Raw genomic sequence first — 24,301 nt, forward strand, 5'->3', positions numbered from 1 at the left:
AAATGCCTTGTTCCCTGGATAAGAGAGAGGAAGGTGCTGAGATCCTACCGGGGCCATTTAAATGGGTGCGAATTTGGGTGCGAAATAGATGTGCTAATGATGGGTTGATGCAGCCACTCTCCATCACTGAGGGGTGAGAGATTGGAAATGAGCCTTGACAATCACAAAACACCCACCCTTCCCAAGTGAGGAAACCCAACCCCGGGATGAAAGCAAGGACACATTCCCTCCATTCAGGAGATCCAGGCACGTCCACAAAAGTGCTCCTCACTGGGGAGGGGCGGGGATTGAGCCAGCGCAGCGCGGCCCCCTGGAGCACGTGCCTCCCACGCAAGTCCCAGCTGCGAAGCCCGCTCTCTTCGTCATCTCCTCACCCTCCTCCCCTGGCTGTTCTCTGGGCAACTGGTCGACCAGCCAGGCCAGGCTGAGTACCTAGGAGCACCCAGGGGAAGAACACTACTGCGCAGACAAGTCGCCTCAATGAGGAAAGCGGTCACTTTACCTTGTTGCTTACTGAAGAACAGCAGAGGAGGCGCGACGCCGGGACCCCGCGGCTCAGGGCCCTGGGCGGCCGCCGGGCTTGGACCGGAGCTCGTGGCTTCCGCAGGTTTGCGCTGCTGCGCCGCGGGCCCGTCGGGCGCCGGAGCCCGGTCCCCGGAGGGCAGCTCGGGGCCGGTCTGGGGGGCGGCCGAGGGGAACTTGGGGAAGGGGCCGGGCGCGCCCTCCTCGGCCCGGGCGCCGGGCTCCTCCCGGATGGCGTCCAGGGCGCCGGGCTTCATCGGGGGCGAGTCCTGCTCCCGTTTGGGGCTCTCCTCCGAGGCGGAGGACGCGTCGCATGACTCGATGATGAGCTCGCTGTCCAGCTCGGCCTCGCGCTCCTCCCTCAGGATGCTGTACTGGATGGACGGCGACGCGGGCGACGGCGGCGGGCCGCCCACGTGTCCGAAGGTCACGTAGCCCGAGGGCAGCGCGTCCTCGGCGGCCAGCGGGTCCTCGGACACCAGCTCGATCTCCGAGTCCCCCGACTCGGCGCTGCTGGCCTCGTGGTCCAGGGGGCTGGGGATGGCCGGCAGCCCGGACCTGGCCTTGGCCTCGGGCCTGCTGGCCACCTGGCCTACCGGCCGTGGGCTCTCCGCCGTTTCATAGGATAACCCCTTTGCTTCTTTAATGGCAGTGATCAGCTCGTCCTCGGAGATGCTGCATTTTCCCTGGGATTCTGCAGCAGATGGTTCTGTGGTCCCACAAAGCAAAAAAGAGCCAGAGAGGCACGCACACGGACAGACAGATGGACATAGAGAGAAGAAATAAAACAAAATTCCATTAGGGGAGATGTTTTCTTGTTGCTGGAGAAACACATTTATCTCATTAGCACAAAAATAGTCTGTTTGCAGGGCTATGCTGAAAAGGCAGGCCACCTGAAGGAGAAGGCTAATTACTGTTATGGCCCAATTAATCAGCGCTTTACATACCTACCTATCTTAATCTAGCTACTTAAAAAAAAATGGCAAAGCAATTTCTTAGCAACAGCACCTCGGTTGGTTTTTCTCTTTCAATGTGGCAAACATCCTGGAAGTCATGGTTTTAATTTCTGATACCTTCTCTCAGGGAAGTGTTCCAAGTTCACAGATTTCATCAGGTAATCTGACGTATATAACTCTCTAATGTGGCCCACCAATATCAACAAATCTGAACATCATCCATTACTCCTTGTCCATTGCTTTTCATGTTGCCTCCTTCAGTGAGCAAAGAAAGCTTAGTCTGGACCCTAAGTCCCTTAGCCCCTTAGTCTGGACACAATGACTTCTGAGCTTTACATTTCCCATAAGAATCAATACTTTTACTCATTTTTAGTGAAACGTGTAACAAAGTAGGGCAATATAAGAGAAAGGTTTTGCCAGTTCTACCAAGCAGGCTGTGAAGATTACCATAATGCACAATCCCCCCTGGGCTTCTAATGGGTGGTGGAGCCCACCATCATTCTTTTTCCTCTCCTCCCCTCCTCTTGAGAAGAACAAAACCTGAGAATCACCCCCAGTCCCCTGGGTGAATGCCTGCCTTCTGCCTGATGTTTATCCAGATGGCCTGAAAACTTCACCAGCAATCTTGCTGATATTTCTCTCCCTTAGACGAGACTACCTGGGAACACCATGACAACAGTTTTCAGGAGCTTGGTTTTTCCCTTGCCATACAGCAGGTCCTTATTTCAGAATATCTCAGACAGTAGTCTCTGGCCCTTTTATAAGCAAGAAATACTCGTCATTTCTCCAAAGCTTTGAGGTCACTGATTTGGGAGGGTGGTAAGGAGAGCAGACTATGGCTAGGTCATCTGTTGCTTTAGGACTGTGGGAGAACCTCAATGGATCAAACATTTTAGATTTGTCTAATTCTTTATAGAGCAGGATTGATTTTATCCTTTAACCTGACAGTATTCACTCATCTATTACAGGTTAGGCTTTCTTATAGGTGTTTGGGGGGCACCTGGGTGGCTCAGTTGGTTAAGTGTCTGACTTTGGCTCAGGTCATGATCTCACAGTTTGTGAGTCCAAGCCCCATATAGGGCTCTGTGCTCATAGCTCAGAGCCTGGAGCCTGTTTGGAATTCTGTCTCCTTCTCTCTCTCCCCCTCCCCCCACACTCGCCAGTGCTCTCTCGCTCTCTCGCTCTCTCTCTCTCTCTCAAAAATAAACATTAAAAATTTTTTTCATAGGTATTTAGGATATATTAATGAATGAAACAGGTAACAAAATTTCTGCTTATATTTTAGTGGGAGAACACAGTACATCAACTATATATAATAAATGAGTAAAGTATATAGTATATAAGAAGATGTTGAGTGCTGTGAAAAAAAAAAAAAAGTAGAGTAGGGTTTAGGGATCAGGAGTGCTGGGACAGGGTGGGGTGAATTTGCAATTTTAAATAGGATAGTCAAGATAGACCTCATCTGGAAGGTAACCTATATTCAACACTCAAGGAGGTAAGAGAGTGACTCATGAGGATAATTAGAGGAAAAAGCATGCCAAACAAAGGGAACAGATAGTACAAAGGCCCAGAGGTAGGAGCTGCAATGATTTCTAGGTATCACAAGGAGGCCCAAGGGGTCTGACCAACATCACCACTGCTTGTACACCATTCCTAGGAAACCACGAAACAGGCAGGCAGGGCCTGGGGCTCAAAGGCTACAAGTGTCCTGTAAGGCAGCCTGCCCTGTGTGCAAGCCGACCTGGTGCTGGATGGTTCAGGAGACTGGCTAGTGTCCACTCATTTTCCACAACTAAGAGCCCTGGGTGGCTTTGTATTTGTTTATGTGATGACTTCGTTCATGTCTGTCTCCGTACGCTCCCCTGCTTTCTCCGACCCCAGACCGAAAGCACCAGGACCGCAAAGGGCAACCAACATCTTTTCATTTGCTGTCATATCTCCAGCACCTAGTGCAATGTCTTGTGCCCAGGAGGTCCTCGATAAAGAAGAGCTGATGTGAGGACTAGCTCACATCTTTAGAACGGTGGTTCTTAATCACATGTATGGCTCAGAACAGCTCTCAGAAATTCTGACTTTAGTAGAAATAAGTCTGGAGGGGCCTAACCATCTGCATTTTGTATCTCCAAGGGTAATTTTTTTTTTAATTTTTATTTATTTTTGAGGGAGAGGAAACGTAAGTGAGGAAGGGGCAGAGAGAGAGAGAGGGAGGGAGAGAGAATCCCAAGCAGGCTCCACACTGTCAGTTCAGAGCTGGACTTGGGGCTCAAACTCACAACCATGAAATCATGACCTGAGCCAAAATCAAGAGTCGGACACTTAACCGACTGAGTCAGCCAGGTGCCCCACTCCAAGGGCAATTCTAAAGTCACCTCCAGTTAGGGTTGGCAGATTTAGCAAATAAAAACACAGGACATCCAGTCACATTTGAGTCTGTGCTAAGCTTTGAATTTTTTAAGTGTAAGGATATCCTATGAAATATGAGTGTTTTATTTGGCAACCCTATCTCCAGTTGAAAACCACTGAGGTACAGCACTCAGAAAAGGCTCAAGGATCTTGCTTTATTTACTCAAGAATAGGATGGTATCAGACAGCTGTGGGGTGTGGGATGAAAGGCCCTAATGCCTTTCATCTTGGGCAGGTGAAGGTACTACCCTGAAAAGAATCCATCCTTAATATGAGTTAAAAGAACCTCAGTAGAAATTATAGATGCTATCCTTTGTTCTTAATAGGAACCAAAAGTTTAACAAAGTGCTAAGAGGAATCAGGGAAAAAAACTAAAACAAAATAGAAGTTTTTTGTACTCTTGCTTTTAAAATTTATGGACCTGTAGCTGAGATACTGGTTAGTATGTGTCACAACTGACCCAGCAAATCTAGAAAGAGTCAGCAAAAATAACTGAACAGATTATAAAAACTGGGAAGGTTAGAACTGCCCTGCCTGGGGAGATGTGTTTGCTGCTGCTGCTAATTATGACAATATAATTTAGAATGATAAAAGGAAAGGTGAACATGGGCCAGTTTACCAAGTCACAGATGCCACCATCCAACTGTGAATGATGTTGCCATTCAGGTCTCCCCTTTGCCCCTGGCTCATTCTTCAATCACCCTCCAGTGAATCGTTTGAGAACACACATCTGATTCTGCCCCTCTTCCCTTCCTTCTCCCCAGTCTGGCCACACTGACCTTGCAGCTGCTCCTTGAACACACAAAACATTCCCAGCTCCAGGCCTGGTACCTCCTCCTCTTGTGTCATCATGATTTGCTCCTTCCCTACCCCACTTCAGGTCTCTGCTCAGAGGCATCAGCAAGGAGAAGACTTTCCTCACAACCACCCCATTACTCTTTCACTCTATATCTTGCTTTATTTTTCTTCATTACCATTATAAATACTTAATATTATGTTACGCATTTATTTATTTGTATGTAAGTCTTCCCAATAGAATGTTTCTGTGCAGGCAGAAACCTTGTTAGGTTTCAGCACTGCTTCCCCAGTGGTGATGGGACAATGCCTCGCATGCATGACCATAAATGGTCAACACATATTTGTTAAGTGAATGGATGAGTGAATGAGTGATGTCACTTCCCACATCAAAACCCTCCAGCAGTTTCCCATTGCATTTGGAACAAAATCCAAATTCTTCATCCTAGCATGTGAATCCCTGAACAATCTGGGCCCTGCCCCCCGCCCCCACCTCTGACTCTGATCTATGCCATACTTTTCCTTTGTCCCTGTAAAAACTAATAAAGGGAAACCTCACTAACAACTGAGAGGCTAGAAGGGGGTGCTATTCCACTCAATGTCAATTACAGGAAGAATTGTCAATTGCAGACCTCAACAGAAGAACCATCAACAGGAAAGAATGATCACTTACAGGCCCCAACAGAAAAAGATGTACATTGGCTCTTCTAGAAGAAATTGATTACCCCTGCAATTTGGCCAATGAGAAACCATCATCACTCTGAACACCTGCTTTTCTCTGATGGACTTTCATTCAGAACAACCCCTCCCAACTTCCTTGGTCTTATCCATAAAATAATGTTCTTCTCCTTTGTTGGACTTGCCTATGGTTTTACCATAGATAGCATGTCCTGAATTGTAATGCTCTGCCATTCCTGAATAAATCAATGTTTTCTGGCAAAATAGCTATTTTTAAGGTTAACAGTTCTTTGCATCATCTTTCAGTTCCCAAATAATATAGCCTTGGGGCCTGTGCACTTGCTTTCCTCTGTACCTGGGGTCCCCATTTAACCCCCTCCTTTGAATTGTAAGCTCCTTCTCCTCATTCAGATCTCTGATCACATGTCACCTCCTCAAAGAGGCCATCCTTGACCCCTTCACGCCCAACACTCTATCACTCATTATTGTAATCAGACTCTGTGAAATTTCAGATGCTATGAAACTGATTTACTTTTTATTGCTTATTTTTTTTACTAAGGGAAGCTGGGATGGTTTAACAATGACCTCTCGATTGCTGTCCTTTCTGAGTCCAACATCTTGAAGAACATCCATGACCTCCATAACATACTCTTAGGCACTGTGTCAGAAACACTGTGGTGCCAGTAGGCCAATGGTCTGGCATGTGTCAGGGCCTTTAGTATGTTTTCCTAGAATGCTTTACTTGTGTTCATGACTGGTCTTTGCTGAGAAGACATTTCCAATATGTAAGCTGTAAGAATTTTTGCCTCTGTACCTCAGAATATATTATTTAACATGATGAAAATAGCTCAGTACTTTGGAGAAACTTACAGAATGGAATAATTTATTGGAAGTAAAGGAAATATATTAGACTCCTTGCTTAAGCTTCAGGGTGTGTGGCTAAAATTGTTCTAAATGAGAATTTCTCCTGATTCGTAATTCACATAATTAGAATTATTAGAATTGGACAGATAATTAGAATACTACTAATAATTATTAGAATCATTATTATTATCAGAGTGTCACATGCCTGGAGTGCCAGGGGCTCTCAAGACAGGGAAGGGAGTTTTGGTAACCTCTTAGGATAAAAAGAACAAGGAGAAAGGCCTCAGTGGCAAGTTAATTCCTCCTATTTTTCCTGTTAGTTTTATTCTTATCTGTTGTCACAGGACTCCGGTGTTATGAGGTGAGGTGTCTGTGGAGAGAGGAGCAGCTGAACATGGGAGAGGACTGTGTACTGGGTCTGGGGACTTTCTTTTTCTTCAGTAAGCTTTGGTTAGAATGTTTATTTGGAGCAACTGAAGAGAAAACATTGTCCTAATCCTGTGCTGTCAAGTGGACAGCCCAAGGTTATAAAACTCCAAGATCATGTCAGCCAGATCTGTCTTTGTCTTATCTTGAAGTTGCTCCAAACCCCAATGGGCTATGGCCACTAAAAGAAAAAAAAAGGAAATTCCTTAATAATTCATAAACCCTACATCATATCAGGTCTGTCTCATCAGCTCTGTAAACTGTAGTTTTTACATGAGGCAGGTGCCATGTAAATGGACCTGTATTGCTGGAGCATTTCACTCTTCATGAAACTGGGCTGAAGTTCTTCTCAACTGATCCCCAGACAACCCTGGAGCTTGAGAAAGCACAGCTGATACTATAGCTTACATCTTCCAAGCATCAGTATCTTCAACTCATCGGATAACAGAAGGATTTTACGATGCATTGTCACAAAGACCACAAGGAGGCTTTGAGACTTGGACATGTCCCTACCTTATGCTGTAATCTGGGACAAGTCATATCTAATTCACTTGGAGCCTCAGTTTTCTTATTTGTCATCACTATCCAAACCTCAATTTATGTCACATGGAAATTCACTGTGACCTCACACCTCCATGTCCTTGAGCCTTCTCGGACTGGAAGGCCACCCCTCCCCTTCACCTTTATTTCCTCCTGCTCTGTTCACCTGGGGAGCTGCTGGACTCCAATGTTCCTCAGCATGCTATGTTTCCCTCTCTCAGAACACAGATCACACTAGTGTGACTATTTCCTTGGTCATCTATCCCACTGGAAGGCAGAAACTGGTTTTTGTTTTTTCACTTCTAACCTCACCAGTGCCTAGCAGAGTGCGTGATCAAAAGAAAGTATGTGGAACGTGTTTGTTGAGTGAATGAATGAATTTGAAAATCAGGGAGGTGGCACAGTGGATCTTTAAGACCCTTGGAGCTTTTTAGTTGAATGAGTCTGAGATCAGGTTGGGGAAGGAGAGGAATTGATGATAAAATCTTTAGAGAAACAGGGCAGGAGAGACTTACATTAAGTCCTCTCTAACACTTGGACTTACTGCATTATCAGGATTTAGAGCAATTGCTCCTAATAGGCTTTGGATCTGTTTTAAGACTTCAGTAAAAGCTCCTTCCTGACATACTGAAAATCATTTTTTTTTTTAATCAGAAAGGTTTGTAAATCACTCTTGAGTCAGGTAAGAATGCCAGACACTGGAGGCAGGAGAAGATCCAAAGACATCTCATGGTTCTCTCTATCCTGATACCTTGTGAACATTCCAAAAGAAGTAGAGATACAAAGGCTCCACTTTTGCCACCTGGGACTAGGTTCCCAGGGTGGGGTGGGGACACTCCTGCTACCACTCTGGCCTTTGACCCGTGTATAGGAGACCCCTTTGTGTTTGAGAGGATATACTGAGTATGGTTTAACACCCAGCCTTAGGTCACAGTAGGAGAATGTTCAAGATGAAAAAGATCATAGTTTAGTGAATTTGGAACTTTTTTACTCTAATCAAATGAATCCTTTAAGTTTAAGAAGTAAAACTGTATGCAGCACTTCAACAAAGTAAAAAGACCAAAATGATCCTGCTGAGATTGAAGGGAGGGGAAGAGTATCCTGTTTTTAGGTTTCCTCTCACTGTTCATGTCCCTCTGAAGACCCTGAAGTCCACCCCAGCCCTCCTCCATTGTACAGACATGGAGCTGGGCTGAGGAATGTGAAATGCCCTGTCCCAGGTGGCCTGGCTGGTCTGGGGAGGACAGCTAAGGTGCTCTCTCTGGGATGCCTCCAGGTGACCTGGAGGTCCAGCTGCAAAGCAGCACCTCCCTCTCTGCTCTGAATAGTGGAGCCACATGAGGATTGTCATGTTTCAGTGATCTTTACCTCTGTCTTCAAATGAGGAAAGAAACACTTTATAAGGCAAATCTGATAGGACTTTAAGGAAAATCCCAGATGTCAAACTTTGTACCATGGGCACAAGACTGAAAAAGTTGTGTTAGGGGGCCTGGGTGGCTCAGTCAGTTAAGTGTCCAACTCTTGATTTCAGCTTGGGTCATGATCTCACAGTTCATGAGATTGAGGCCCGTGTTGGGCTCTGCACTGACAGTGTGGAGCCTGCTTGGGATTCTCTCTCTGCCCCCCACCCCTTGAAATAAATAAACACTAAAAAAAGATTGAAAAAGTTGTATGTTTAATTAAATTAGTTAAACTGAGACTTAAAGGGACCCTTATAGTAAAATATTTTGAATGCAGATTTACATCCCTTTAAAATTCAGATTTCCAAATCCTGGGTTTTCCCAAGGCAAGGAACACTAGTTCCCTTACCTGTTCCAGAAGATGGGGGAGTGACAGATCCTGGGCTGTCATCTTCAGGCTCTGAGACGGTGACTGTGGGGACTGTATCAGGACTTGGTTTCAGACAGATATCTTGCTTCTCGGGGGTCTTCTCTTGGGTCGCAGTTTCAACAGAAGGTTCGATCTCAGTGAGTGTGATTTTGACAGGGGCAGTGATCAGAGGAGCACTGTGCTGCTCTTCAGAGAGATCATCTACGTAAGGTGCAAATGTTGGTTCTTCAAATAAATGGTCCTTGAGGATTTTTCCCTCCACAGGAGCTGGTTTCTCCGGTTCACGGGCCTCTTCAGATTTTGTTGCGATTTCAATGTCCTTATTCTTAAAGTCCAAGCCTTTCTCTTCCAAGTTGGGGTGACACTGCTCCTGATACTTCACTTCCTCTGGCCTGGTTATGTCAATGTACTTATAGGCTTCTGCTTTCATCTGGTCTAGGGGGTCTGCTAAGATCTTGTTCACTTCAGTGGACTCTGCAGGAGTCATCTCTATTCCAGAATCAGAACTAAATAAGCCACGAGGCTCTGTCCCAGGCACATCTGGTAAGGAGGGCCCAGGGGTACTCAACTCCTCAGGGCTCTCTGAAGTGGTGACATGGCCATTTTCCTTCTGAAGAATTCCAGTGAAATATGTAGAATCCTCCCGAGGTGGGTAACAGATGTTGGAAATCAGAGATGTGTAACACGATCCTTCTCCATCTTTTGATGCTGTTGAAAAGGTATGATCCGTGGCACTGGAGACATCTGCCACACCTATGAATCAAAACAGCAGCAGACAAGGAGTGGGTGTCTGGCTTCATTTCTCTCTCCTGCCTAACCCATCACCCACCCCGTCCTGTGGAGACATGGTATCCTTTCTCCTGAAGCCCTCGGAGTCCCCTCGGAGCACGCTCATGTTCATTTTCCTGGTCTCCCTCACAGCCCTCAGCACTGCTGTTTTCCGGGTGGCAGATCACACAGGTTCACAGAAGCTGCCACACCAAGAGAAGTTGGGGACAGATCCCAGAGGACTAGAAAGCTGATTTTCAACATCTACTATCTCAATATACAGTGACTTGGTCCTTCTTGGCCCTCTTAGGATCTCAAGTGTTAATGACTCCAAATAGAGCTGGAAATGTAGGCTGATTCGAGTTTGTAAATCCAACAATGGGATAGCCAAGTGGGGAGAGGGGCTGTTCTTGGAGACTCAGCGAGCTGGGAGAGGCCACAAGAGACCCTCTGGCCTGGCCCTTTCAGTCAGGGCCACCTGCTCCACCTGGATTTATGCTGTCCCTTCTCTTTTTAAAGGTCTTCAGAGAAAGGGACTCCCAGTTTTCCAATAGCCTCATCCCAAAGCAGTATCACCTTAATAAGCACTTCCCTATTTCTTCGGTTTTCCCCTCATTTTGTTTCCCTCCTTACTCACCCGCCTACTGCCCATCTTCTACCTCCCAGTGATATTCAAAGTGACCCACTGGAAATTTATTGGTTCCACTGGTGGTGCTACGAACAAAGCAAATTTCTAAAGTTTGACTCAATGAAATGGTTTCACCTGGATTTCATGCCCATAAACCAGCCCAAAACTTCACTAATAGCGAGAAGAGGGGAAACCTCTGTAATTTTTCTTTGCTGTAAAATGCTGCCAGAGGGGGGAAAACCTAACATTTATTGAGGGCTTATCATGTGTTAAGCAGTGTGATTTTACTTAATTCTCACAACTCTTTTATAAACTAAGCCCCACATTCCCAACACATCACACACATACATATGCACAGATATACACTAAGCCCTTAGGACACACTGGAAGAATATTCCAGGGCACCAACTCATAAAAGTAAACAAAGTAGTAGCAGTGATACAGTAATACTAATAGCTAATATCTGAACGCTTGCTATGCGTCAGAGAGAGTTTCAAGCTTTTAATTAATATTGATTCACTTAATCATTAAAGCAATCCTAGAAGATAGGTACTATCATTAACTACATTTTACAGATGAGGAAACAGAGGAACAGAGTGGCCAAATAACTCACCTAAGATCTCACAAAGAGAAGGTGGCCCAGCCAGGATTCAAATCCAGTAAGTCTCAAAGTCAGGGAACATCCCCTAACACCCTTTTTACCACCTTAAATCAATTTGTAGAATTTTCTTTGAAGTAATTTTGAGCCAGTTTTATCACAAATAAACTTGGCTTCTGTCTTCTCCTAGCTCTCTTCTTGGTTGCTTAAGCCACTGCTTGGGGAATGGAAAAACACAACGTCTCTAGCACCCCCCTGCCTCTGCACTTGCTGTTTTCCTTCCTCGGAGCTCTCTTCCCCCAGATACCTGCCTACCTGACCTCTTCACCACCGAGTCTGCTCAAAGGTCACCTTCGTAAGGAAGATGACTCCAACCACTCTCTCTCAAATTGCAACCAGCCCTCATGTCCCAACTCCCTGGTGATCCTGTGCCTTCCTACCTTTCTCTCTACCTTTTCCTTTTCCTGTAACACTTGTCTCCTTCTAAAATACCACTTAATTAACCTATTTATTTATTACCTATTTATCGATTGTTGAAATATGCTCTATGAGAGCAGGAATCTTTGAATATTCGATTCATTGAGGCAGTCCAACACCTAGAAGAGGGCCTGGCACATAGTAAGTACTCAATAAATACTTGCAAAGTAAAAGAAGGTAATCTGAAGTTTAGAATAAAACACAAATAACAGGATTGTGTGAGAAGACACGTTGGAAGATCCCCCAAAGTTGATAATGATCCTCTATTGAGCAAGTGGCAGAATTTTGTGAAAAACAGACCAGTTCAAATCTGTATATTTTGGCAAAGCTTCTAATTGTACTTCCTTTACCCAAGGCAGCTCCTCTTTTCAAGTTAGACGACAACAACAACAACAACAACAACAACAACAAAAAGCTCAATTACAGAAGGAATAATGGTAATGATGGACTTTATTACCGAAGCATACATACACCATTAAAGAAAAAGCTGTTAAAGTTAAATCCATATGTGCGCACATAACCTCTACCCTGAAGTATTTCAAAGCTTCTTTCATTATATGGGTTCAGCCTACATGTAGACCTCACCAGAGGCAGGAAATCAAACCTGAGGTATTTCACTACAGACATCTGGATCTGGGGATTGTCTACCACAATTCTCTGGAAGCACTTCCATGCATTACTAAGTAATTGTTCGCCAGAAAGTAAGGAGGGGCTTGCCCATGGATATAAACAGTGTGGAGGTGTGGGCCGTGGGGACAAGGATGCTCCCCTGGAGAATATGCAGTAGGTGGTTTCCAGGGCTATGGCACAGTCATTGTCATTCAACTCCCACTTGACACTGTCACTGCAGGGGCCACCTCAGGGCTCCTGGCCCATAACGTCTATACCTGGCATGTTGCCCACAGTCTCCTGCCATCAGTTATCATACTACACACAGCTGTCAACAGCTCAGCCACTGGCCCCAGGGCTTTGCCCTGAATCACTGGATAATCCTTAAACTCTGCAGGCTGACATTTGCGATGAGGTGAACGCCACATGGCCTCGCTCACAGCCCTATCTCTACTGCTCCTCTCGCTGACCCTCCACTCCAGGCACACAAAACCCCTCATAGTCTCACACTTACTCCACCGGCTTTTCTAGACCTACCTTCCACGCACCAATTCAAACTCTGAGCTCTGGTTCTTATAAAGTACCTATCACTTCTCCAACACTTCATCCTTCCAATCTTCACGTCCAAATCTCTGCCTTTTAGCCTCAAGCCATTAAAGATAAGTAGCTTTTAAATGCTTCATCCTCCATGATGAATTTGCTGGCCATACTGTCAGGACCTGACCCTTCCTATATTCCTCCCTCCTCTTTCCTGTTGCAGCTTATTTATTCTGCTCCTATGGCATGTGTCCATGTTATGTCCTACTAACCTGTCACCTCCTGGAATTTGAGGCTCATGTCTTGCACACTATACTGCACATAGTAAGTGTCTGATACAAAATGAATAAACGGACCAATCGATCAATGAGTAGACTTATTCTATGCAGCTCCTCAGAACAAATTAGAACTGATGCAAGTTACAAAGAGGATGTTTTTAATCTATCATGTGAAAGAACGGTCTAGAATTCCAGTTACTCAACAAGGGTACGGTCCTGCATCTTGGGAACAAGAGTGTTTGGATCCCTGTGGGCACCCAGATAGAGAGAGGCCCGGCATCTGTCTAGGCAGGAGCAAGCATGTGGGCGGAAGTTGCTGAGACAAGTGCAGAAGTCCCTTCCACCTTTCTATGATTATTTATACTGACTGGCTGCCCCTGTCATCAGACACAACCTCCTCTACTTCTCTTTTTTATTTATTTATTTTTACTCTTTATTTATATTTTTGAGAGAGAGAGACAGAGTGCGAGCATTGGAGGGGCAGAGAGGGGGGAACACACAGAATCTGAAGCAGGCTCCAGGCTCCGAGCTGTCAACACAGAGCCTGATGCGGGGCTTGAACTCACGGACTGCGAGGTCATGGCCTGAGCCACCCAACAGACTGAGCCACCCAGGTGTCCCTCCTCTACTTCTTCCTTACCTGTAAAAGAGAATCAATAGAATTTTCCCTGAGGTGATGCCACAAAGAATAGGGGCTTCCCAGATGTACGTTGGTAATTAAGGGAATAGGATCTAGAGTGCATTTACATCATCTGCGAGTCTATAAACAGAATCAACAGTTAGGAAGAACTCCCACCCCTGAAATTCCTGGCCTACCAGCTCTGTCTTCCTTAAAGAGCCTGACATCAAATTGGAAGGACCCCTTTGCCACACCAACAAGAGGAGGAAGAATAAAGTCATTTGTATAAACCACACGTTTTAGGTGCGAACAGGTCAGGACCCTTGTAAAAACAACAAATAATGTCCCCTTTTCTTAAACTGAGCTAAATACCCCGAAAGTTTCTCTAAGGTCTAACTTACTGAAATGTGTGTGCATTATATAGTGCCTATCAGACAGAACTCTTGAAAACCGAAAGTCCTTCTAGACAGTAAATTATGTGAGGGCAGAGTCCTGTGGGACTATAGATCTGAGAAGTTGAACTGAGCCTCAAGGCTCAGGAAAGCCAATTAATTCTTGTCAGTGCTTCCTGTAGAGCTGGCAGATGTGAGAACTGAGGCAGAGAGCAAAAGCCAGTTGCCCTCAGTAGGAACACTGTTAAATACAAATCCACCAAATAAAAGTGCTTTCCTTGTCTGGGCTAGAAATTACTACTTTCTTTATATAACCAAAGACTCCTTGGAACGTCTGACTTCCTCATTCTCTCCAGCTGTTTCCTTGGCCATCTAGAAGTCTGACTTGCGTGGAGGCAGATGCACTTCGAGAGTCAATGTGCGGACCCGCAGATGCTGTCTCGGGAGGCACAGCAAATTCACGACTTGGATGCATTTAAATGGGATTGACATTAAAATTTTCAACTTACAAGCAACTTTTCAGGAACGGGCTCACAATAAAAAAACCAAAGGATTCACAGGCCACTATTTCTAGCCAAAAGCTAAGAGGAAGAAGAATGAAAATAAGCTAAAACTATTGTCATTAAAGCACATGTGGGAATCAAATCAGGCTTTTGCATCCGTCCATGTCCTAGGTCAGAAATACTAATCATGAGTTAGACAAATTCAGTAACTGCATAAAGGGTGGGTGTTTTGTTTTATTTTATATTCTTAATCCTCTGGCCATACTAAGGAATGAGGTAGTAAAGATGGCTTGTGGAAGGTGGTTTTTACATTTCCCGAGGAAAGTTTCAATCCTAAAATCCTTCAGCTCCTAAACTCTGACTCCTCCTCACAGAATTGAGCTTAAGGGACTGGTGGCCTACAGCTTAGTTTTGTATTGTGGCTCTACTACTGTCTGTTGGGAGACTCTGTGGACGCCTCTCTGTGTGTCAGTTCATTCATTTTGAAAATGGAGGCAGTTAATAGCTCCTTTTGTATCAGGCTGTTACGAGGATTAGAGGACATAATGCACTTAGCTCTGTGCGTGGCACGGAGCACACACTCAATAAATGAGAGCTGTAGATTTGATTACTACCTCTATTTTCCAAAGAGGATACTAGCCATTTGCAACACACTCCCATCTATTTATTAGTTTGGTACTTTATCTGTAACGAGGTGTGATCAAGGTCTTATGGGCTAAGAGTTAAGTATAGCCAAATCACCCTTGTGTTGCACTCTGGGGTCTGCCTTAGATGCTGAAGTCCCCAGAGTGCAAGGCCAAGGCTGTCCGCACAGCATCAGGAGCAGGTAGTTGTTCCTTATGTACTTTCTAGTGATGCAAATGACATAGATCCTTTCATGGATGTGGTGATGACCAACTTGAAGGTGAAAAGCTGAAACTTACCAAGACAATAGACAGTAAAGGAACAGAAGAATTCAGTGTCCAAGGATGAGCTTTCTCCCTTGTGACTAGAGCTCATTCTGACTCCTCAGGGTGAAGAGAAGGCATTTATGGTTTAACGTAATACTTATTATATTCAATAAAGCCCCCCCTCTTACTGCTTTGAATGGAAACAGAGAGTGCCAGAAAGAAAGACTGATTATACCAAAAAGGTTTTCTGAGCACAGAGGTAGATGTGCTCTATTAGAGAAACATCTGGTTTACCCTTCTCCCTGGATAAAAAACAACACAAAACAAAACAAAACAAACAAAACAGAAAACACCAATTATTGTTTGAATAGAGCCAATGCTTAACAGAGTTTGGGGACATTAGCCCCATTAATTGAGAAGTATATTTTTAAAAGGGGGGTATAATTAAAAAATTGTAATGACAGTGGGGGTGGAGAGAGAGATACACATTAAAATTCAAGACTTAAAGGCCAGAAGCACTGACCCAAAGTAAATCTGCATTCCCTCTGCCCACAGTTGTCTGCCCTTAGGCTGCCGGTGTGATGGATGGCAGTAGCCTGCACCGAGTTTAGGCTGTAAGGTTTTTTCCCTGAAACTCCCACTCATCTTTTCTGAGTGCGGAGATATCAGCAGGCCCACAGCACGGAGGCTGTGACACATTTGACAACAGAGCCATTTAAGAAGGATGAATATACCAGGGAGGCTGTAGGAGCCTCTATGTCACCTAGAAAATATTCTCCCTCTGAAGTTAAATGGCCTGTGATTTAACATGAAAAATGGGTGCTGAAAAATCCAGGTACACCATTCTTTAAAAATTTATCTAGGTGATTAGTTAATAGAGTGAAAAAAGAAGAAAAATGAGCCTGCATTCTCTAGCAAAAGACTCTAAGCCAAAGCTGATGGCAAGTTTGGGGGTTCAAGAATATGAGTAACTACTCTTTCTTCCCCAATTTGCTGACTTATTGAAAGCTTGCTTGTCAGGATAATAGATTTAGCTGTTGAGACTGCAAAGTTAATGTTTAATAAAAAATGATACAGCAAGTTTTTGGTTTGGGTGGGGGTTGTTACATTCTTTTTTTTTTTTTTTTTTTTTTGTCATCTTCCTGTATGAAGAGCCAGGGTATGTACTGCCTGTGAGTTTTCACTTTAGCAGAAAATTCTGTTAGAGGAAAAATCCTGGCCTGGCAGACAAACCACTGTCTAAGTTTCTCTGACAGTTCTCAGCAGCGCCTTGGAAAACACAAAGCTGCAGAGCATGGAGATAAAACGGGACTAGAAATTCTGAAGAGCTTGGGGTGTGAGATACATTTTTGCTTGCCATCCAAGGTAAAAATGCAATTCTGTGACCTTCCTTGGGGGGGCAATCATTTTTGGAGGGAGAGAGGAGGTAAATATTTCTAATTTACTTAGATCTTCAGAAAAGGTCCTTAAAACCCTACATAGACTTACCCTTGCCTTTTTTTTTAAACAGCTTTATTGATTCATAATTCACAAACCATAAAATTCCCTCTTGAAGTGTACAATCAGCAGTTTTTATATATTCACTGAGTTATACAACCATTATCACTATCTAATCTACCCACCCAGTTCAGATGCATTCTCCTCTTAATGCTATCAATACAGAGAAAGCTCTAAGTTACCCCTGCCATGTAAAGAATTCTCTTTGGAACATAAAAAAGAACTATCCTATCCTATTTATCGTTTGTTGATAGAATATTGCTCTTTGATTCCCAAGGAGGAAAATAATTGTTTTGGGTCACATTACTCCAATGCTATGTACACACAGGTAATAGGAAAAAAAAAGGTAGGGGCACCTGGGTGGCTCAGTCAGTTGAAGGACTGACTTCGGCTCAGGTCATGATAGTAACGGTTTGTGAGTTTGAGACCCACATCGGGCTCTCTGCTATCAGTGCAGAGCCTGCTTTGGATCCTCTGTCCCCCCCGTGCTCATGTTCTTTCTCTCTCAAAAAATAAACATTTAAAAAAGAAAAAAGAAAGGTATACTCTAACCTTGTACATTAGTGGTTCATTTGCTCCCTCCCCCCACATAGAATCATCTAGCTAATCCCCATAATTCCTCTTACATGATCTTTCTCCCTTCCTTCCCCCTCCATGGCCACCTCCTCAGTGAGACTCTAATCACCTTCCACTTGAATGACTGTGGCCAGTTCCTAAGTGTCTGGCTTCTGCCCTCACGTCTTCCATCCCCCACCTCTAGTCCCAGGTTTGTGGAAACAGACATCTGAAATAATCAGTAAACAATACGGCATAAAAAGAGCTAATCTCCCTAATATATAATGAGTTCCTAGGAATCAAGAAGAAAAAGCCACCAATCCATTTACTTAATAATAGACAAAGGACAAGAATAAACACTTTGCAGGGGAAAATCAATATAAGTGACCCCGGAACATAAAAATACAAATTAAAACAAACTTAAAATAACATTTCTCCATTTTCAGATTGGGAAACACTCAAAAGTGTTTGGCAATACACTCTAGTGAGGCTGGGAGAAACAGGCATTCTCATACTGAGTGGAGGCTGGTAGGATTAGAATATGATATACCTCTAAGGAGGGCAATTTGGAGTGTCTATCCATATTATAAATTCATTTACTCTTTGAACCAGCACTCTTACTTACAGAAGCTAGTCTATAGACATATTTGCACATGTGTAAAATAAATATGAACAAAGCTGTTCATCACAGCATAGTTTAAAGTAACAAAAATTGGAATTAAGTCAAATATTCATGAGCAGGGCTGGGTCAAACAAATTATATGCTTCTACACATAGAATGCTGTGTGGTTGTATGAAGTAATGAAGACACTATGCATGCACTGATACGGAAAGATTTCCAGATAAATATTGCTAAGTGAAAAGTAAGGTGCAGAAAATATGGTCTAGAAATAACTATGGATATACGGAATGATAAGTCTTTTATAAGAAAAGGCGAAAATAAGAATATATATTTGCATTACAAGCATATATTTTGCATAAAGAAACACTGGAAGAATTCATGAGAAATTATTTATTAACCATGGGGTTGGGACAGGACAGAGAGTAACAGAAGTAGAAGGAAGACTTTTCATCGTGTCCTTCTTTTTAAAAACCATTTTCCTTTTTCCACAAAATGAATGTATACTATTTAAAGTTTTAATTTCATTTTAAAACAAAGAAAACGAAAAACAACAGGATTGCACAAGCTCTGATGGGAAGCCCCACCCCAGCTTCCTTCTTCCACATGACAGATGCTCAAAGGTGTGAAGACAAATATGTCCTCTCTGAGGTTCTCCTGGCTCAGGCTAACTTTCTTCATTGTCTCCTTCACGTGTTCTGTTCTCTGCACACTGAGTTCCTAGGAGCTACAGACTGCACCTTGTGCCTCATTGCTTCCCTCATGCTGTGCACACTTGCTAGCCAGCAAATAGATTTTACTTGGTAAATACTTATGGAGTGAATAAATATGTTTTCAGGTTCATCACACTGGTGGTTTCCATTGGGGAATGCACTGCAATATGTCCTTTTCCCTCTAAAATCTGAGCTGGACCTGACCATAAGCTGATGAATACAGGGTGGGACAGTGAGATAATTTCCCCTACCAGTTTTGATTCCCATGACTTAAACTTTCTATTTTTACTCACAAACTTTTTCATTTAATTTAATTTAATTTTAATCTCAGTATAGTTACCATACAGTGTTATATTAGTTTCAGGTGTACAATAGAGTGATTCAGAAATTCCATACATCACTCGGTGCTCATCACAAGTGCACTCCTTCATCCCCATCCCCTATTTCACCCATCCCGCCACCCTCCACCCCTCTGGTAACCGTTAATTTGTTCTCTACAGATAAGAGTCTGTTTCTTGATTCACAAACTTTTACACCTGCTGCCCTGCACTATTGGCTCATGTTGCATCTGCAAGCTAACCAAAACCTGTGGGCATAGAAGTTGTTCTTTTGTTTCTAAATAACTGCATAATTTCAAAATACACTTAACCCATAGCACTGGGTGCTTTTCATAAGCTTGAAAGACATCAAATTCAGATGCAAAGAATTTTCATGATAATTGCCTATGACCTGCATCTATCATTTTTAAAAAATATAACTTATTGCCAAGTTGGCTAACATACAGTGAGTAAACCGTGCTCTTGGTTTTGGGGTAGATTCCCATGATTCATCACTTACGTACAACACCCAGTGCTCATCCCAACAAGTGCCCTCCTCAATGCCCATCACCCACTTTCCCCTCTCCCCCCGCCCCTCCATCAACCCTCAGTTTGTTTTCTGTAGTAAGAGTCTCTTATGGTTTGCCTCCCTCCCTCTCTGTTTGTAACTATTTTTTTCCCTTTCCATTCCCCCATGGTCTTCTGTTAAGTTTCTAAAGTTCTAGATATGAGGGAAAACACAGGATATCTGTCTTTCTCTGACTTATTTCACTTGGCATAATACCCTCCAGTTCTATCCCTGTTGCTGCAAATGGCAGGATTTCATTCTTTCTCATCTGCATCTACCATTTAGAACACACTGAAGAAGACCCTAGGAATGGAATTTACCTCAGTTTGGCATAATCCACAAAATCAAGCTAATGCTGGCATTAGGGACTTCACATTAGAATATGTTTCATAAAGGGAAATGTACAGCCACAAAGCATAGGGCCGTCCCTGTAGGGCTGCCTGCCACCAGTCCATACTGTGTCTTGATGGAAAAAAAAAAAGATATCCTTCTTCTGGTGGACACAGACCTGTGCCGCAGGCTTGCATCCTCTGCTGAAGGTCTTGGGTTTTGTGCCAGTGTGGAGAACTGATCATAGGTCGCGTAGGTCACTGGGATCTAAGACGACGTCATGTACCGCTTTGAGAGGTACATAAGGAAGGACAAATGAGGATGACAACGGAGGGATAATTCTGTTAGAAAGATGACGTGGCATGTGATGAGTCATGATGCGGTAGGAAGTCTGTTATGCCACGGTATGGTGTGGTGCGCAGTGTTGTGCTGTGGTACACGGCGGCGTGACATGACGACAAGACAGGACATGGCGTGTGATGTGGTGGGCTTCAGGGTATGGCGTTTTGTGACAGAAAAATCACAGGCGTCAAGAGGACCTGGAGCTCCATTTTCGTCGAGTTACTGATCTTTAATGTCATTAAACTCTCAGGAAAAGAGGAAGGTCACAACAACGACGAACATGTAAGTTACATGCTTACTATGCTCCAAACAAGATAATTACACAGATTATCTCATTTCCAGCTTCAACAGTTTATGAGACATTTTTTTAAATCACACTCATGCTATTGAAGAAGATATCGAAACTTCGAGAGGTTAAGGAACTTGCTCTGAGGAACACAACCAGAAATGGCAGGACCAAAAGTTGGATTTAGGGCAATCGGACTGCAAAGCGGATGCTATTAGCACTATTCTCAGAATTGCTGCAAGGATTAAAGTAGACTAAACAGTTTGTGGCTGGCTTCTTAAGCAAAGCTAGATGGATCTGATTTGGAGTCACGTCATAGCTAATAATGCAGTAAAGTGGGAAGAACCTGTCTTGTACAACCTGCACAAAGTAGACTTCAATGGCTGATCAGTGTTCTTTTCTTACATAAATTGTTAAGTGGTTGTGGCAAGAAAGTGTGTGTTCTAGAACTCATGATTTAACTGAGACTGTATCAAAATGGATTTTAAAAACTCTTAAACTGACTGTCTTTTTGAGGTACCTGGGTAGAAGGAAGACTTCTATTTTGAAATGTTAATATTTTGAAATATTTTATTTTCAATATTATCATTACTTGTCATTTTGCCTTTATATAGCATTTCTTCTTCCTCGAGTTTTCAAAATCTAACTCCTATATTTTAGTAGTCATGGAATATTTGAAATGTAATTTTGTGTTTTGAGCATTGTTGATTTCAAACATAATCTAATATTGGAATGCATCTTATAAAACAGAAATAGGTGAATGACATCTTGGGGCAAATTAGCTTCAAACTGGAATTTGGGGCACATCACTTGGTAGACTCAAAGGCAAATCTTTTGACTTTTACACACACACACACACACACACACGCATGCACATGTGTACACAAGTACACAAACACACACAGAGTCAAGATCAAAATATATAGAGAAAATGTATTCTACTAGGTGTACAGAAAATAGACCCCAGAGGTAGCCGTACTAACCAAGGGAAGTGACAAGAAAGATTAATGTCCTTTATCAACAACAGCATTCATCTTGCTCCCCTGAGCTATCTGATCTATGGGCTGAGGTAAACTGTGTGTTTAAAGCAAGACAATAACTCAGCCATTGAGGTGCCAAAGTTTGGGAGTATTGATCCAAGTGGCTCTCAGTGCTAAGTCAGGAAACTCTATCAACATTTCTTTTCTTCCCACTTTCTTTCCTTTTAACCCCAGGAAGAAAAGGACAATAAACAATAAGCAATCAATTAAAAAAAAACACGCATAATTTCTGACATTCATCCAAAATTTCAATCACCTGAACATTCTAAGGGGTAACTAGAATATTGCATTTTTCTAGTACAAACTACCTAAATGATGATCATAAAAATACTTTGTTTTTTAGGAATTTGGAGAAGGACCGCTACTGAAAGGATAGCAAGACTTGCTCCAGGGCTTTGAAAATAGGTATGATTTTAGAGAGGCAGAGGGAAGCAGTTAGAGGTCATCTCAGGGGCAGAAATAATAGCAAAGTCAAAGGCAAAATAATGAGTTGGAAAGAATCCCGACTCCAACAGGAGGGATTGCTTGGGAAGCAGAGGGAATTCAGGCCAGAAGGGATAGCTGGGAAGATGGAGCCAGCATGAGGACTTTAAAAAGTGGTGGGAAACAAGGACCCAGTGATTGTTCTAGTCCAAAAATAGCTTCCACAATGGCAGCATATACATTTGGGGTCATGTCAAATAAATGTGTGATTTTTAAAATTATAAACGTAATAATACATGATCAGTATAAAAATTTTTTAAAAATATAAACATACATAACTTAAAAAGTTACAGTCCCTATCCCTACTTCCTAGTCTCTCTCTGAGAGAGAGAGAGAGACAGAGAGAGAGATCTGCTTTATATTTTAAAAGTCAGTATTCCATAGAATGAATGTTCTCATTCAGGCACTCCCCTTCTGTTGGACATTTATGATGCCACTATTCTTTTGCTATTAAAAATTATGCTGTAGGGGCACCTGGGGGCCTCAATTGGTTAAGCGTCCAACTTCAGCTCAGGTCATGATCTCATGGTTTGTAGGTTCGAGCCCGTGTCCTGTTCCGTGCTGACAGCTCAGAGCCTGGAGCCTGCTTCGGATTCTGTGTCTTCGTCTCTCTCTACCCCTTCCCGCTCATTCTCTGTCTCTCTCTGTCTCTCTCTCAAAATAAATAAATAAACATTTTTAAAAAATATGCTGCAGTGAACATCCCTTGAGTACATGACTTTTTTATGAGACCACTGAAGTTCAAGAATGTAACTATTTTGAACTTTACTACATAGCTATTTGAAAATGGCCTAGTAAAACATTCTTCTTTGTGCCAAACCTGTATGTCAAACTGGAAGAATTAGAAGAAAACAAAGAAGGAGCATGATTCAACAATACAGAGGCTAAGAAAAGGGCTGTTTCCAGCAGATGCTATGAGACAAGAGTAAACATCCACCAGGACTCGCATTTAAGTAGAGCCTGGAGCTCCAGACTTCAGACAGAATCGCTGTCAAAGAGACTGGAGGAAGTGGGTTCAAAAGAAAGACTTTTTTAGTACAGAAATGGCTGATTAGGAAAGTTTCACAGAATTGAAAGCATTGAAGCTCAACCTTGAAGGATGTGGAGGATTCCTAATAGGCTAAAAAATAGGTAAAGAATTTCTAAGGACGGAAGTGTGGCTGCTTTGATGTTCAGTCAGATACATTCACAAAGTTATTTGAATTTCCATATATTCCATCTAAAGTTTGGACACCGTCTCACAGTCATCTTCTTTGAATAGTCTGAAAGGAATCTGTCATGTTTGAGGTAAAAAAGTTGACTAAACCCTAAGCAAGCTAGTATGTGAACAGTTAAAATATTCTGGGTAAAACCATAAATATAAATAAGAGCCTGCAGAGGATACTGAATTTCTTTGTTCTGTACGATTTCATGACATGAGAGCAGAAGCCACAATCAAATGTGTCCCGGAAGAGGAACCAAAACCAATTACTATGTCAATAATTCAATATAAGCATTAAATTTTCATAGTTTTTAAAAATTCTTTAAAATAATCTGCAGGACATTATCTCCTGCATCTGGTGTTCAGAGCTCTTTCGCGAATCATGACTCCTATGAATTGTACTTTGCTCTAGTTGAGGACCGAATTAACAGATTGGGCCACAAACAAAAGTCAATTCTATTTAAGGGTGTGTTTTTTAAAAATTGCTTAACAGCTGGAATTTTAATCTGCCTCTCAAGACAAAGTAGTTTTTTTTTGAAATAGACCTTTCTTGAAAAGAGCAGTTGGAAAGAAAACAGAGAATCAAGTTTCCTCTTTCCTCAAGTGTGTAGAAAACAGGCAAGAGTCGATGTATACCTTCTGTTCTATCTTTGTTTTATTATTTTTGCTCCAAACTCATGCATATTATTCAAACATATTGCAGTTGACTCTTCAACAAAGTGGGGGCTAGGGGCACCAACATCCTTCACAGTGAAAATCCACATATAACTTTTGACTCCCCCAAAACCCAACTACCAATAGCCCACTGTTAACTGGAAGCCTTACCAGTAACATAAACAGCCAGTTAGCGCACATTTTGTGTGCTATATGGATTATATACTGTATTCTTAAACTAAGTAAGCTAGAGAAAAGAAAAGAGTAAGTTATTTTAAGAAAATCAAGAGAAAAAATACATTTACAGTACTGTACTATATTTATCCACAAAATTCTCATGTAAGTGGACCCTTGCAGTTCAAAACTATGTTGTTTAAGGGTCA

General features: G+C 42.9%; 1 protein-coding gene across 1 annotated transcript in view; it reads right to left on the minus strand.

Annotated features, from left to right (window-relative positions):
* RTN1 (reticulon 1) overlaps window positions 1–24,301 on the minus strand; it is a 225,202-nt gene that overhangs the window by 96,129 nt on the left and 104,772 nt on the right. The window contains exons 2-3 of the mRNA XM_058739202.1: window positions 8,994–9,767; window positions 503–1,231 (exon numbers count right to left, since the gene is read on the minus strand). Of these exons, the coding sequence (XP_058595185.1) occupies window positions 503–1,231; window positions 8,994–9,767 (1,503 nt within the window). The remainder of the gene's footprint in view (window positions 1–502; window positions 1,232–8,993; window positions 9,768–24,301) is intronic.

The sequence above is a fragment of the Neofelis nebulosa genome, chromosome 7 (genome assembly GCF_028018385.1).
Source record: "Neofelis nebulosa isolate mNeoNeb1 chromosome 7, mNeoNeb1.pri, whole genome shotgun sequence".
Classification (NCBI taxonomy): Eukaryota; Metazoa; Chordata; class Mammalia; order Carnivora; family Felidae; genus Neofelis; species Neofelis nebulosa.